General features: G+C 47.2%; 1 protein-coding gene across 1 annotated transcript; it reads left to right on the forward strand.

Moving 5' to 3' along the window:
• Positions 1–225: 225 nt before the first annotated feature.
• LOC123346532 (lymphocyte antigen 6 complex locus protein G6c-like) lies at positions 226–7,363 on the forward strand. The gene is made up of 3 exons (XM_044983984.1): positions 226–356; positions 2,238–2,357; positions 6,008–7,363. Exons 1-3 carry the CDS (start codon positions 308–310, stop codon positions 6,130–6,132), a joined length of 294 nt encoding a protein of 97 aa, XP_044839919.1. The 5' UTR covers positions 226–307; the 3' UTR covers positions 6,133–7,363.
• Positions 7,364–13,870: the final 6,507 nt, after the last annotated feature.

Here is a 13,870-nt window from a genome sequence, read left to right on the forward strand (position 1 = left end):
CGGCCATTGTGTGTGTTCCTTGGGGGCTTCCTTTACCACCTTTTTGGAAATGTGATGAGCACTGAGTTTTTTCTTGGAGAAGTCAGAAGGTTCCTTGAGCAGACAATTTGTACTCTTTACTATAGAGCAATTTTCAAACTCACTTTTCCCACCCTACAATAGGGCAGGCACTGCATAAGCTGACAGGATCAGAGAAAGCAAGACTGAATCTCTGCTCCAGCACAGCCAGTTCTGGAGATATCCCTGGTGGTGTTTTGCTGAAGCACACTCAGGCTGTCCAGTTCACCTTGCCTCTTTCTCTGCTGACATGAAGGTTTTTTTTGTGGGACTGGCCACTCTCTTGTGCTTTGCAGGAGGTAAGTTCAGGACAAAAGTTGAATTAAACTGAATTTTTAAAAAGACAACATCTAGATGCTAGAACAGAATTCAGATATGAATTTCCAGTGGGCTGGTTGTTAGACATTGCAGAACAAAGGTTTGTTTAGTTTACAAAGAAAGGCTGGTTCATTGGCTTGGGTTCAATTCCCATGTTCTCTCCACGCCTTAGCCCCAGTGCCTCAAAGGTATTTAAGTATCTTCTTCCCATTGTTTTCATTTTCTTTCTTTGATAGATTGATTCCAATACCTTTGAGCAGGGTGTAAATTCTCACACAGTATTTCCCCAAGCCCCCATTTTCACACATCCCATTTGGGGCTCTGGGTTTCAGTTATGGGTCAGGGGCAACAGATTCTTCCTAAAGGTGTGGGGGGGGGTCCACGACGATGCCTTGCCCACTCCAGGGCCCCGCACCCTGACCCCTGAGCCCTGCCGGGGAGCCCAGACCCCTCCACCTGCCTGAGGTGGGGGGGCCCAAGAGCAGCCCAAAGCCCATGTGTCAACCCCCCGGACTCCCTGCCCAGGGCAGATGGAGAGTCCACAGCTCCCCACAGCTGCTCACGTGGTTCTTACTCCAACCCAGCTCTGGCTTCTGGCCTGGCCTAGGGGCTGGGCTTCAGGGAAAGAGGAGGGGCAGGGGGCCAGGGCGAAAAGTGGATGGGCCATGGCCCCTTGGTCCACCCCGTTCCGGCACCCCTGAGCAGGTATCTTGGGGCTTTAGCCTCATGGGTGTGCCAGGATTTGGGGCTTATGTGGCGCTCCAGGGCTTGGGGCTTCAGTCCCTGGGGATATTCCAGGGCTCATGGCTTCAGCCCCACAGGAAGCACCGGAGCTCAGGCCTTGAAAATATTTACCAAAGCTCTGCTCTGGCAGAATGTAATCCCTGCCTTGGAGGCTCCGATCTTAGGGCTGGTCTACACTGAACAATCCACAGCCCTGAGAGATGTAGTTAAGCCATCCAAACCCCTAGTTTAGACAGCGGAAGACACAGCTGTAGGGCTTGTCTACACTTAAAATGCTACACTGGCGCTGCGGCAGCTGTGCCACTGTAGTGCTTCAGTGTAGACACTACCTACGCCAACAAGAGGGGTTCTCCCATTGGCAAAGGTAATCCACCTCCTTGAGAGGAGGCAGCTATGTTGCCAGGAGAATTCTTCTGTTGACCCAGTGCTGCCTATCCAGGGACTTAGATCAGCTTAACAATGCTCCTCTGAGGAGTGGATATCTCACATCCCTGCTCAAAGATATTGGAATCACTCAAAGAAAGAAATTGAAAACAATGGGAATCAGACACCTAAAGATTAATCTTTCAATAAAGATTATGTCCTGGGATGAAACCTCCAGGAATACATCCAACCAAAATTGGCAACCCTAACTAGTATAGACCAGGCCCTTGTCTCTCTAGGCTTGTTTCCCATTGGTAAAACAGCACTTCCTTGCTTTGTATGGGTGTTGTCATAGAATATCAGAGTCATAGAATATCAGGGTTGGAAGGGACCTCAGGAGGTTGTGAGGATAAATGAATTAAAGACTTGAGATACTCAGACAGTATGGTAATGGGACCTACATAAATTCCTAAGACATCTAGAGAGAGAGAGCTGTAGCTGCTCAACCTCCAGGAAGTGTAAGATATATGACAGGGACCAACAAACTGATGACACTTTTAATGGGTCCCCCCAGTGGACAAAGTGTGAAATGCTGTCTACATTTACCAACTATTGTTTTTCTTTGGAGCAGTACCAGGGCTTGTGCTGTGGGTCTGCTCCTACACCCATTGACTTCAATAGCCAATGCTCCATTATTCCACCCAACTCATTGTCAGATGAAGCCCTGAGTTGTTTCTTCTGTTTATCTGATGTAGCGGAGGCTCTGCGCTGCAATGTCTGCAAACGCAAGTTTCTCCTCTTTGGATGTGTCCAGGGATCAGGTGAAACGACGTGTGGATGGAGGGAGAGATGTGTGAACATTAAAGCTTCTCTCGGTATGTATGGATTTCATCGAGCTGGGTACTTATAGTGGGGTTATCCCTGAAGCAAAAGTTGTGCAGCACAGACTTGATGGACAGGGGAGCAACAGTCAGATTGGGATATGGGGAGGGAGCAAGGTGAAAGAAAGCAGCAATTGCTTTCTTCTCAAGCATTGCCCACAACTCCAAATTCAACACACAATCTCAAACTCAACAGAAATACTCATGGCACACTGGTGTCCTGGTTCATGACTCGGCATTCTAGGTGTGATAATAATAACAATATCAATTGTGCATGAAGTAGAGCCACTGTGTGTATTTTTTGCAGGCCTGGGGTCTTGCTATATCACTTGGAAGTCACTTGTCTTTCTATGCTTTCTGCTACACACAGTTGTCTGGGACTGTGTGTAGCAGAGCTGGTCAAAATATTTATTTTTAACTGCAGAAGGTGAGGCTGATGCGGGAGTGTTCTAGACCAGTGGCTCTGAACCTTTCCAGATGACTGTACCCCTTTCAGGTGTTTGAATTGTCTTGTGTACCCCCAAGTTTCACCTCACTTAAAAACTACTTCCTTACAAAATCAGACGTAAAAATACAAATGTGTCACAGCCACTGTTACTGAAAAATTGCTGACTTTCACATTTTTACCATATAATTATTAAATAAATCAATTAGAATATAAATATTGTACTTACATTTCAGTGTATAATATATAGAGTAGTATAAATAAGTCATTGTTTGTATGAAATTTGAGTTTGTACTGACTTCGCTAGTGCTTTTTATGTAGCCTGTTGTAAAACTAGACAAATATCTAGATGAGTCGATGTACCCTCTGGGAGACCTCTGTTTACCCCCAAGGGTATGTGTACCCCTCATTATGTTCCACTATTCTAGAGAGAGTTTAATGGACGGATGGTGGTTGTCGAAGTTGTTGAAACTTGGAAGTTTGTGTCAGGGCCATCCCTAGCCATTTTGGTGCCCTACACAGCCCCCCCCCCATCCCCGGGGTGTGTTGGCCCCAGTCCTCCGCGGGAGGGTAGGAGCAGGCTTAGGGGGCATGGGGAACCACCCCAGCATGAGCTGGCAGAGCGGAGTGGGTTGAGGCTGGGTCACCTCACTTCCTGCCGCCCTATGAGTGGAGTGGCAGGAAGTGGAGTGACCTGGCCCCAGCCCGCTCTGCCCTGCTCCCCTGGCTCCCAGCCTTGGGGTTTCGGGGGCAGGGGGAACTGCTCCCCAGCACTCATCAGTGGCGCGGCTAGGAGCCAGTGGCATGGAGCGGGCTGGGGCCAGATCACTCCACTTATCGCTACCTGCTGAGTGCAGGCCCGACCCTTGCTGCAGTCCTCGGGGTGGGAAGAGGCAGAGTAGGGGTAAGGGCCATGGGGAAGAGGCAGAGCAGGGGCTGGAGCAGCACACAGCTGTATAGGGCACCAGGAAAATTTGGTGCCCCAAATTTTCTGGTGCCCTATGCAGCTGCATACTTTGCATATGGGTAAGGATGGCCCTGGTTTGTGTCTTTCACCAACAGAAGTTGGTCCAATAAAAGATTAACTGGACCCTTGCTAGAACGCGGGATTTGGGATCCATGTGTGGTACTGCGTTAACGCAGGGACCGCGTTATAGTGGGGACCGCATTAAAATGAATTGCAATTAAAGTAATTAAATTTGGGATCCATGGCCACAACTGCGTTATATGTGAATTTGCGCTATATAGACACGTGTACTAGCGAGGGTCCGGTGTATTACCTCACCTACCTTCTTGCTCTAATATCCAACACAAGTATAAAAATATCACAAATAACAATTTTTAATCTGTCACTTTTCACTGGAGAATTGTGGCTCAGCTGTGTGGCATAAAATGAGAAGGACAACATTTTGCTCCCTAAATCCCTTGGAGATTCTTGAATAGGAGATGCTACAGAAGCACCCAGTTGTATTTGCCAGTGAGGGGTGTGCACAAGGGGGGCAAAGAGGTGCACCCCTCCAAATCTCCATTTGTTCCTGCAGCCCGTGGAGGGAGGAAGTAGCAGGGTGTCTGGCTGTCTGCTGAGCTCCTCCTCTTCCCCCCTCCCCTCTCCCTCCCAGCTACTGCTTCTCCTTCCCTGCTGTCGGAGTCCGTGGTGTTGCTGCTGCCTCCAGCCAGCTCCTGACTCACCTCAGGGGGGATCTGCAAAGCAGGCAGCAGGGATGAGACTCCAGCAGCAGGGAAGGAGAAGCAGCAGCTGTAGGGGGAGGAGGAGCTCACCCAGCCGCCCTGCTGCTTCCTCGCTCCCTGGGCTGCAGGAAGTGCCACTGCCAGGGGGAGCTGTTGCCTCCTGGCTGCTGGGCGTCCCTGCCAGAGGTGTCCAGAGAAAAGTGGGAGAGGGTCACACAAACCTTTCATTTGTGTGCTTTTATGCACCTCTCCAAAGCATTCTCATTTAAATTCCCGGGCCCCACCCTGTTGCCAGTCATTAAGTATAGGAGTCCCACCAACATCTCGTTTGGCATATGGTACCACCAGGCATTACTTGCATTAGAAAAAGATGATGCATGGGGCCATGAAGCCAAGCAGTGAGGTAGCTTTGCCTGCACTCATCAATGTCACTAGCATAGACTCCAAGGCCAGAAGGGGTCATTGTGATCATCTAGCCTGACCTTTCCCCCAACAATTCCTAGAGCAGATCTGTTAGAAAATCATCCAAACTTGATTTTAAAATTGCCAGAGATGGAGAATCCACCGTGACCCTTGTTGTTCCAATGGGTAATTGCTCTCGCTGTTAAAATTGTATGCCTTGTTTCCAGACTGACTTTATCTAGCTTCAATTTCCAGCCATTGGATGGTGTTAGACCAGTGGTTCTCAACACCCCTGGGGGTGTGCAGAGGTTTTCCAGGGGGTACATCAACTGATCTAGATGTTTGTCTAGTTTTACAACAGGCTACATAAAAAGCACTGGAGAAGTCAGGACAATCTAAAATTTCATACAGCCCATGGCTTGTTACAGCTCTATGTACTATACACTGAAATGTAAGTACAATATTTATATCTCAACTACTTTATTTTATAATTATATGGTAAAAATAAGAAAGGAAGCAATTTTCCAGTAGTAGTGTGGCTGCAACACACTTGTATTTTCAGGTCTGATTTTGTAAGCAAGTCATTTTTAAGTGAGGTGGAACTTGAGGGTAGCCAAGACAAATCAGACTCCTGAAAGGGGGACAGTAGTCTGAAAAGGTTGAGAGCTGCTGTTTTTGCCTTTTCTCTGCTAGATGGAAGAGCCTACTATCAAATATTTGTTCCCCATGTAGGTGCTTATAGACTGTAATCAAGTCAGCCTTCCTCTGTATTCATTGTTCTGCAGTATCCTGAGCAGGGGCGGCTCCAGGCACCTGGGGCAGCAAGCCACGGGGGGCGTTCTGCCGGTCGCCGCTAGGGCGGCAGGCAGGCTGCCTTTGGCAGCTTGCCTGTGGAGGGTCCGCTGGTTCCGCGGCTTCAGCGGACCCTCTGTGCTTGGGGCGGCAAAATGTCTAGAGCCGCCCCTGATCCTGAGTGCCATGGGGTGATGAATGCCGCACACAGCCATCACCACTGGTTTATAATGTCTCCCAGCTGATCGTAGCAAGCTGTTCCTTTGAACGGATGTATGTTTTTCTAATTACGCTCCTTTTCTATCTCTCTCCTCAGGGAAATTACCTCTCTACTACCGGCTGAACTGCACCTCAGTGCAAAATTGCGGCAAGGTGAGAGCACCCGATGAATCTCACCTTACTTATGACTACACCTGCTGCAACACTGATTTCTGCAATTGAGCTGGAGGGGAGGAAGGTGTGTGTGGGGCAGTCAGTGTCAGTGAATCAGTTGAGCTCTTATATTTGCTGTCTCTCTTCTTCTGCAATGCAAGGAAGGGGAACGGATCATGACCCTCTTTTTCTTTTTCTTTTAATCCAGATGATTATTTTTTTAAAGATTCAGATATATTTCCATTCTTCTAGGAAAACACCTGCTTTCCTGTTGTCTTTAAAGCAGGGATCGTGTCTCAGAGTGATGAAGCTTGGGGTAAAATGCTCCAAAGTGTCAATGTCAGAAGCCTAATGTGGAGTATTGGAAACTGTGTTCAAAATGGCATGCTGCCACTTTATGTGTGAGGAGGTTGCTTGGCCCTGCAGCCTGGCTAGGTGGCTCTGAGGGAAACATGTGATCTGGGTTGTCTGAGTCAGTTAGCAGACAACTAGGTGTGGCGAGATGCGCTTCTCTGGTTGTAGGGAGCAGCCTGCTTTGTCTCTCTCTGTTTCAGAGTTCTTGTGTGTCTTATTGTTCAGAATTCTAAGAAATCAAGTTGTGTTATATTGCAACCTTCCAGCAAGAGTATTTCTGTTCTGATCCAACTTCTCTGTGTGTATGCCATGAATATAACACCTAAGTCCCACTAACATTCCGCTTTACTCATAATCATTTTTCTTAGTTCCAAAATCATAGGGTCTTTAGGAATCCCTGATCCACTGAAATTAATGGGACTGAACTCATGTAACTGACAGTAGAACCTGGCCATGTATCTATATTTTCTTCTCCAGCTGGTTTGATTTATCGAGGTCTAAACTTGGCAGGTCTGATGCTGTAATGGCTGCTTAGCACACTGATCGGAGTCACCTTGCTTTTGCCTTGTACTCCCCACATCTATTGGTTGTATCCACTTGTGGTGTCTCCTTCCTAAATTTAGATGGTAAGTGCTTCAGGGCAGGGACTGTTATGTGCGTGTCTAGAGTCTAACACAATGGGACCTGGGCCCCTGACTGGGGCCTCTGGGCACTACCACAATAATAATAAATAATAATAATAACATGATCTCTGTGTTATGGCAGGGGGCAAACAGATTTTGGTGCTGGGGAGCTTAAATCAACAAGAATATTCCGCTCAATTTACTGTCTATTTAGATTGTGTGCTCACGATTTAGGACTATCTGTTGCTTTGCTTCTGTGTAGTATGCTGCAAAATAGGGTCCTGGTCTCAGGTGCTACTGCAATATACATAATAATAATGATCATCTTTCAAGGAAGAAACACACACACCAGCCGTGTGCACTTAAACTGCTAAATAAATCATTCAAATGTGAAGCCACTTCAGTTTTTTGTGATTCATTTTCACCCTCTGTAAAGCAGGGATAACATACTCACTTACCATGCCAGGAGTTTGGAGGCTAAATCCATTCATGCTTGTAGACCACGTCAGGATTCTCCACTGGAGAAGTGCCAGATGTGACAGGAATTATTCTCTAAAACTGGAAGGCAAAACATTTTAAAAATGGAAAGTCAATAAGAAGATATTTTAAACATACAGTGGAGTGGCATCATAGGCTCTTTTAACTTACGCAATTTTAACTATACGTGCTCGGCAAAACAAAACAAAAAAGAGAAAAATAACAATTTAAATACTGTGCCTGTAGTGCAGGCGAATCCACCCGCCATTCCACTCAATGAGCATTTCACTATATGCAATTTTCGCCTTACGCGCTGACATTAGAACCTAACCCCCGGTAAGATGTGACTCCCCTGTAATCCATAACTCGCCTGTGGAACTCAGTGCCACAAGGTGTCACTGAGGTCAAGAACCTGTAAAAAGGATTAGACTTTTATATAGATAATGAGACCATCCACAGTTAGAGCAGACAAGAAAAAAAATGATGGGCTATAAATTCTGATTCTTTGGGGCATAAGCCATACAACTGGGAGAGCTCAGGGAGAAACTTTTGTGGGCATAGTTGCTCTTTAGGGCATTACTTTTACCTTGTTCAGGTTGGCAGCGAAGCCATATTCAGGCTTAACTGCCATGGTCTAACGGTCTGACACCCTAGCACAAGTAAGATTGTGTACATGCAAGAAAATAGAAGTAAGCCTGTCTGTGAGCAAATTAAAGATACAAGGAGGCACAAAGCTGGGAGAGACCAGTTTGAACTAGCACAAAACAAATCAGGGAAGAGAGCTAATGGGAAAATTAGAGGCTAATCCATATGTATAAGGAAAGATAGTAGAAAGTTTTATATAGTTGGCATAACAAAGGATCAAGGAAGTCGTGAATTGACTCATCCCGGGGGCAACTGTGGTGGTACCATCCCATTTCCCAATCTGCTTCCCACTTGTAAGTAACCAATCACTGCTTACGGATACTTTTCCTTATTAATAAGGATTTGTTTGTTCCATCTACTGGGCAGTCCTAAAGCAACTGGTCGTTGTCAGAGGCAGGAGAATAACTGACGAGATGGATCATGGGTCTAACCTGGTCTGTCAGTTCCTGTACTCCTATGAAAGGTGATATCATATGAGGTTTTGGGCACTTGGTGAGGTGCAATGTACTCTCTCAGCGGGACAATGTCTGGGCTCCCCTGCTTTGCATTCATGCCATTACAGCACTTTCAGCTCCCACCAGGCCTTCAATTCAGATGGAGCTGTCCAGAGCAGAGCTCTGGTAAATATTTTCAACTCCCAAGAATTTCAATAGCATGTTGAGGGTGGCATGGGCAGCCCTAGGAAATACTCTATGAGAATTTAAGCCATTGCTCCCACATAAGTGAAACATCCCCTAAGAGAGGACTGATTCACTGGGGTAGGGGTGGGGGGTGGGGCTTTCACAACAGGCTGCAGAAAGGGGACCTCTACCCTGTACCAGGTGATTGACAAGGGCACTTCATTTTAGAAAGAGAAATCTTTAATCAGACTGGAACTTTTTAGCTTGGAAAAGAGATGACTAAGGGGGGATATGATAAAGTTCTGTAAAATCATGACTGGTGTGGAGAAAGTAAATAAGGAAGTGTTATTTACTCTTTCTTGTAACACAAGAGCTAGGGGTCACAGAATGAAATGAATAGGCAGCAGATTTAAAACAAACAAAAGGAAGTATTTCTTCACACAACACACAGTCAACCTGTGGAACTCTTTGCCAGAGGATGTTGTGAAGGCCAAGACTATAACAGGGTTCAAAAAAGAACTAGATAAGTTCATGGAGGACAGGTCCCATCAGTGGCTATTAGTCAGGATGGGCAGAGATGGTGCTAGTCTCTGTTTGCCAGAAGCTGAGAATGAGTGACGGGCTGGATCACTTGATGACTGTCGCTTCTTTTCATTCCCTCTGGGGCACCTGGCATCGGCCACTGTTGACAGACAGGATACTGGGCTAGATGGACCTTTTGTCTGAGCCAGTGTGGACGTTCTTATGTATGTTAAAGTTGGCTCTTCTGAAATGAGCAACAAGGGGAGGGTTAAACTCATCAGCACCCCTCTGGATGGTGATGGAGCTAGGAGACATGTGGGGGAAGGGAGGAAGGGTGCTGGATCTCTCTGCCCCAGAGGGTCCCTCTCTGTCCTTCCAGCTGAGAATCTCTGCCAAGGGACAGACCAGACTAGGGGGAAGGAGGGAAGTGGAGAGAGGAGCAGGAGTGGAGAGAAAAATGCTGGGGGGAGAGGAAGACAGGGTGGGGGAGAAGAAGCGAAGGAGTGGGAGGCTGGGATGGTGGAGGGAGTGTGAAGAGGTGGGAACGGAAACAGAGGAGAGGGCAGTGTGTGGGGAAACAGGGTCTGAGCGTCACTGAGGGGTGCTCTGATGCCAGATGATCTGAGACTTTTGTAGATGCCATAATGTCTCCTCTCTGTGATGCGTCTGGACAGTTGAATTATCTGTCAGCCTGTCTGTTTTTCTATCTGTCTTTGCATGGCACATATGGGATGAGGCGATTATCCATCCATCCATCCAGGAATACAGAGTAAAGATAACTAGCAAGGTGAAGTTTCTTGCCTTTGTTCTTGGAGAGTATGTTAATGACAAACTATTTCAACACCGTTCCCCAATCCTTCGCACACAGATAGATTAAAATCCTCTGCAGATATTGGTACATGGATTTCATCACAGACCCAGAGGAAAGATGTTTATCAGAACCCCATGGGAAGTAAATGACTGACATTAATTTGATCATTCCAGACTAAAATCCATTGCAATTTTTGCAACTGAATTTTTTCCTCCCCAGGAAAACTGGCCTTTTCCCTCCCCTTAAAATGCTTTTCAGTGAATGATTTTTTTTTCAAAAAAGTGTATGATAAATAAAAGAGTTACAAAAACATTCAAAAACATGACAAATTGATCCAGTTTTGAACACTGTGAAATACAAACAGCCGACATTTTGATTTTTTCATGAAAAACAATGTTTATTGGAGCCTCATGGCATGTATGCCAAAATAAAATGCATTCTAGAGGCTTTTTAGAAGTTGGTCATTGGGAATAATATTATTTGTGGGGTTTTGTATTTTTGCCACCAGACACTGTACTTATTTTTTTCTTTTGCCAAATATCCTTTTTAATCATTATTCAAGCCAAGCAATTCTTGCAAAACTATGGAAAGATTGGCACCTTGTGGACACACTGAAAATAGCCAGCTATAAACCATAGACTCATCAGCACAGACATATCCTCATCCTTTTGGAGGATCCAAGAGGAGAATTTTGCCCTGAGTCCATGCTGGTGCTGTTATGACAAAAATTATACACAAGTCTGGACAGAACGTACAACCTAAATATCAGGTAAGAACCTTGGGTTTGGATCTGGCTTTGTGTCCAACCTCCAATCTGAATCTCTCTCCCATTTGTCTTCAAACTTTCAAAAAGTTTGGAATCAGATCTGGATTTCATATCCCAATGTACAGGTGTGTCCTGATCTGATGTCTTGTTTCTATCCACAGTAGATCTAAGCTTTCTGAATTCATAGCCAGAGAGTTGTTTCTGCCCATTATAAAGTTGTGAAGTTCAGATCAAACCTTTGTTCCATAACTCAGAGACAGAATTGTTAACTGCTCACGGAGTTCACATCCAACCCTGGATGCAGAATTTGGCTCTGAAGTTTTGGGTTGTGTCCACTATGGCACAATAAAAGACAGGTCTAGATCTAGGTATGGAATTCAGATCTGGGTTTTTTTCTTTCCCTACCGCTTGTGTGACCCTTCTGCCAGTTGGAGTCGGCAGCCAACAAGGGCTGGGTTCAATATCAAGGGTTCCTTGTCAACAATACAAGATACAACACAAAACCGGCTTGAGCCCACACCCAGTAACCTGGGACAATTACACAGCGCTCCTGAGTGCCTCTTAGAGGCAATACTTCCCACTCACAAGCACACAGTCTGAGTGTAGAAAAGGAACTTTTAATAAAAAGGAGGGCCACAAGCAGGATTCATAAACATAAACCCACGAACAAGACACTCATCCCAGAGCACGTTGGGCAGGGTCCTTTTGCCTTAGGTTCTTAAAACCAGCAACTAAAACTTCCTTTAATGTGCCCCTCTCTTCACCACACCTTACTCACAGTTGCTGTCCTTGGTCAATGCAGAGCCAGAATTCAGAGGTGCATCTGCAGACCTCACCCCGCATCCCAGCACTGGGGGAAGGGAAAGAAGGCACCTTGCACTCTCCACCAGCTGCTCAGCACTCTGGGACGCCTTGCGATCCAGTGGCAGCAGAGCCTTCTCAAAAGTGTGTGTGTGGGGGGGAAAGGGGCCCTGCTCCCTTCATGGCCCCGCCCTACCCCTGCCCCCAGACAAGCTGGAAGCTGGAGCAGGCTGGGAGCTGCAGACTCTCCACCTGCCCAAGGTGGGGAGGGGGCCGAGAGCAGCCCCTGGCCCGTGTCCCTACTCTCTGGGCCCCCCATGGGGAATGGGGCCTCAGAGCTGCAGCCCAGCCAGGGTAACAGCCGTGTGAGCGGGCAGCTGTGGGGAACCGTGGTGGACCCTCCTCCTGCCCTGGGTCGGGGGCCAGGATATGGGCCAGAGACTGTTCCTGGCACCTCCACCCCAGGCAGGTGGCGAGTCTGCAGCACGGTGCCCCATGCTGCCCAGCCAGGCTCCAGCTGTCAGCCTGGCTGTGGGGGACTTAGAGGGAGGCAGACCCATGGCAAAAAGTGGGAGGGCCAAGACCCCCTTTCAGTGATCCCACCACTTAACACAGCTCATAGTGACTTCAGTTAGTGGGGGAAGACGCTGTGGCAATGCACACTGTCCCACAGCAGTGATTTTAGCTCTGTTGGTGTGTTATAGGACTCTCAGTTGAGCCTCAAGCAGCTCTGTCACTAGACAGTGGAAAAAGGAAGGATAAAATGATGCCTAAGACCCTTGGTCAGCGCCAACACCACCCAGTTCAGCACCTATGCACCCTGTCTAGCATGTTCAGTTTAGTTGAGGATGAGTCCCCCAGTCAGGGTATGCCAAGCACAGTTCTATTGCCCTTGATTCACACAACAAAGATAAGCACCCTTTAGTGCCCCTGCCCCCAATAACAAAGTGACTTGTGATCCAACACCAGCCAAAAGTGATCATTTCATAGAATCATAGAATATTAGGGTTGCAAGAGACCTCAGGAGGTCACCTAGTCCAATCCCCTGCTCAAAGCAGGACCAACGCCAACTAAATCATCCCAGCCAGGGCTGTGTCAAGCCGGATCTTAAAAACCTCTAAGGATAGAGTTTCCACCACTTCCCTAGGTAACACATTCCAATGCTTCACCACCCTACTAGTGAAATAGTGTTTCCTAATATCCAACCTAGACCTCCCCCACTGCAACTTGAGACCATTGCTCCTTGTTGTGTCATCTGCCACTGCTGAGAACAGACAAGCTCCATCCTCTTTGGAACCCCCCTTCAGGTAGTTGAAGGCTGCTATCAAATCCCCTTCACTCTTCTCTTCTGCAGACTAAACAAGCCCAGTTCCCACAGCCTCTCCTCGTAAGTCATGTGTCCCTACCCCCTGATTGTTTTCATTGCCCTCCGCTGGACTCTCTAATTTATTCACATCCTTTCTGAATAATCACTTCCCTCGATCTGCTGGCAATGCTCCTACTAATGCAGCCCAATATGCCATTAGCCTTCTTGGCAACAAGGGCACAGTGCTGATTCATATCCAGCTTCTCATCCACTGTAATCCCCAAGTCTTTTTTTGCAGAACTGCTGCTTAGCCAGTCAGTCCCCAGCCTGTAGTGGTGCATGGGATTCTTCCATCCTAAGTGCATGACTCTGCACTTGTCCTTGTTGATTTCTTTTGGCCCAATCCTCCAATTTGTCTAGGTCACTCTGGACCCTATCGCTACCTTCCAGCCTATTCATCTTTCCCTGCAGCCTAGTGTCATCTGCGAACTTGCTGAGGGTGCAATTCATCCCATCGTCCATAACATTAATAAAGATGTTGAACAAAACTGGTCCCAGGACTGACCCCTCAGGCGATCTGCTTGGGCAAAGCAATCCCATCATGCTGAGCATCAAGGCAGGGTGGGTGAGAGAGTGCAAGGGAGAGCAGCTCCTGAAGTCCTCTTCTAGAGCTCATCACTAGATGTCAGGGGAGAGCTCATTCAGACCCTGCTTACATTTGTCATAGCTGCAGTTCAAGAAAGCATCCTTAATCAGCAAAGCACTTAAGCACTGAAGTCAATGGGTCTTAAGCAGGCACTCAAGTGAGATCCTGAATGGAGGCCTGTAAGAGCTATGAAGTACAGATCCAGAATTCAGCTCCAGAGTTTTGAGCTGGGCCCA

Source organism: Mauremys mutica, chromosome 12 (genome assembly GCF_020497125.1).
Source record: "Mauremys mutica isolate MM-2020 ecotype Southern chromosome 12, ASM2049712v1, whole genome shotgun sequence".
Lineage (NCBI taxonomy): Eukaryota > Metazoa > Chordata > Testudines > Geoemydidae > Mauremys > Mauremys mutica.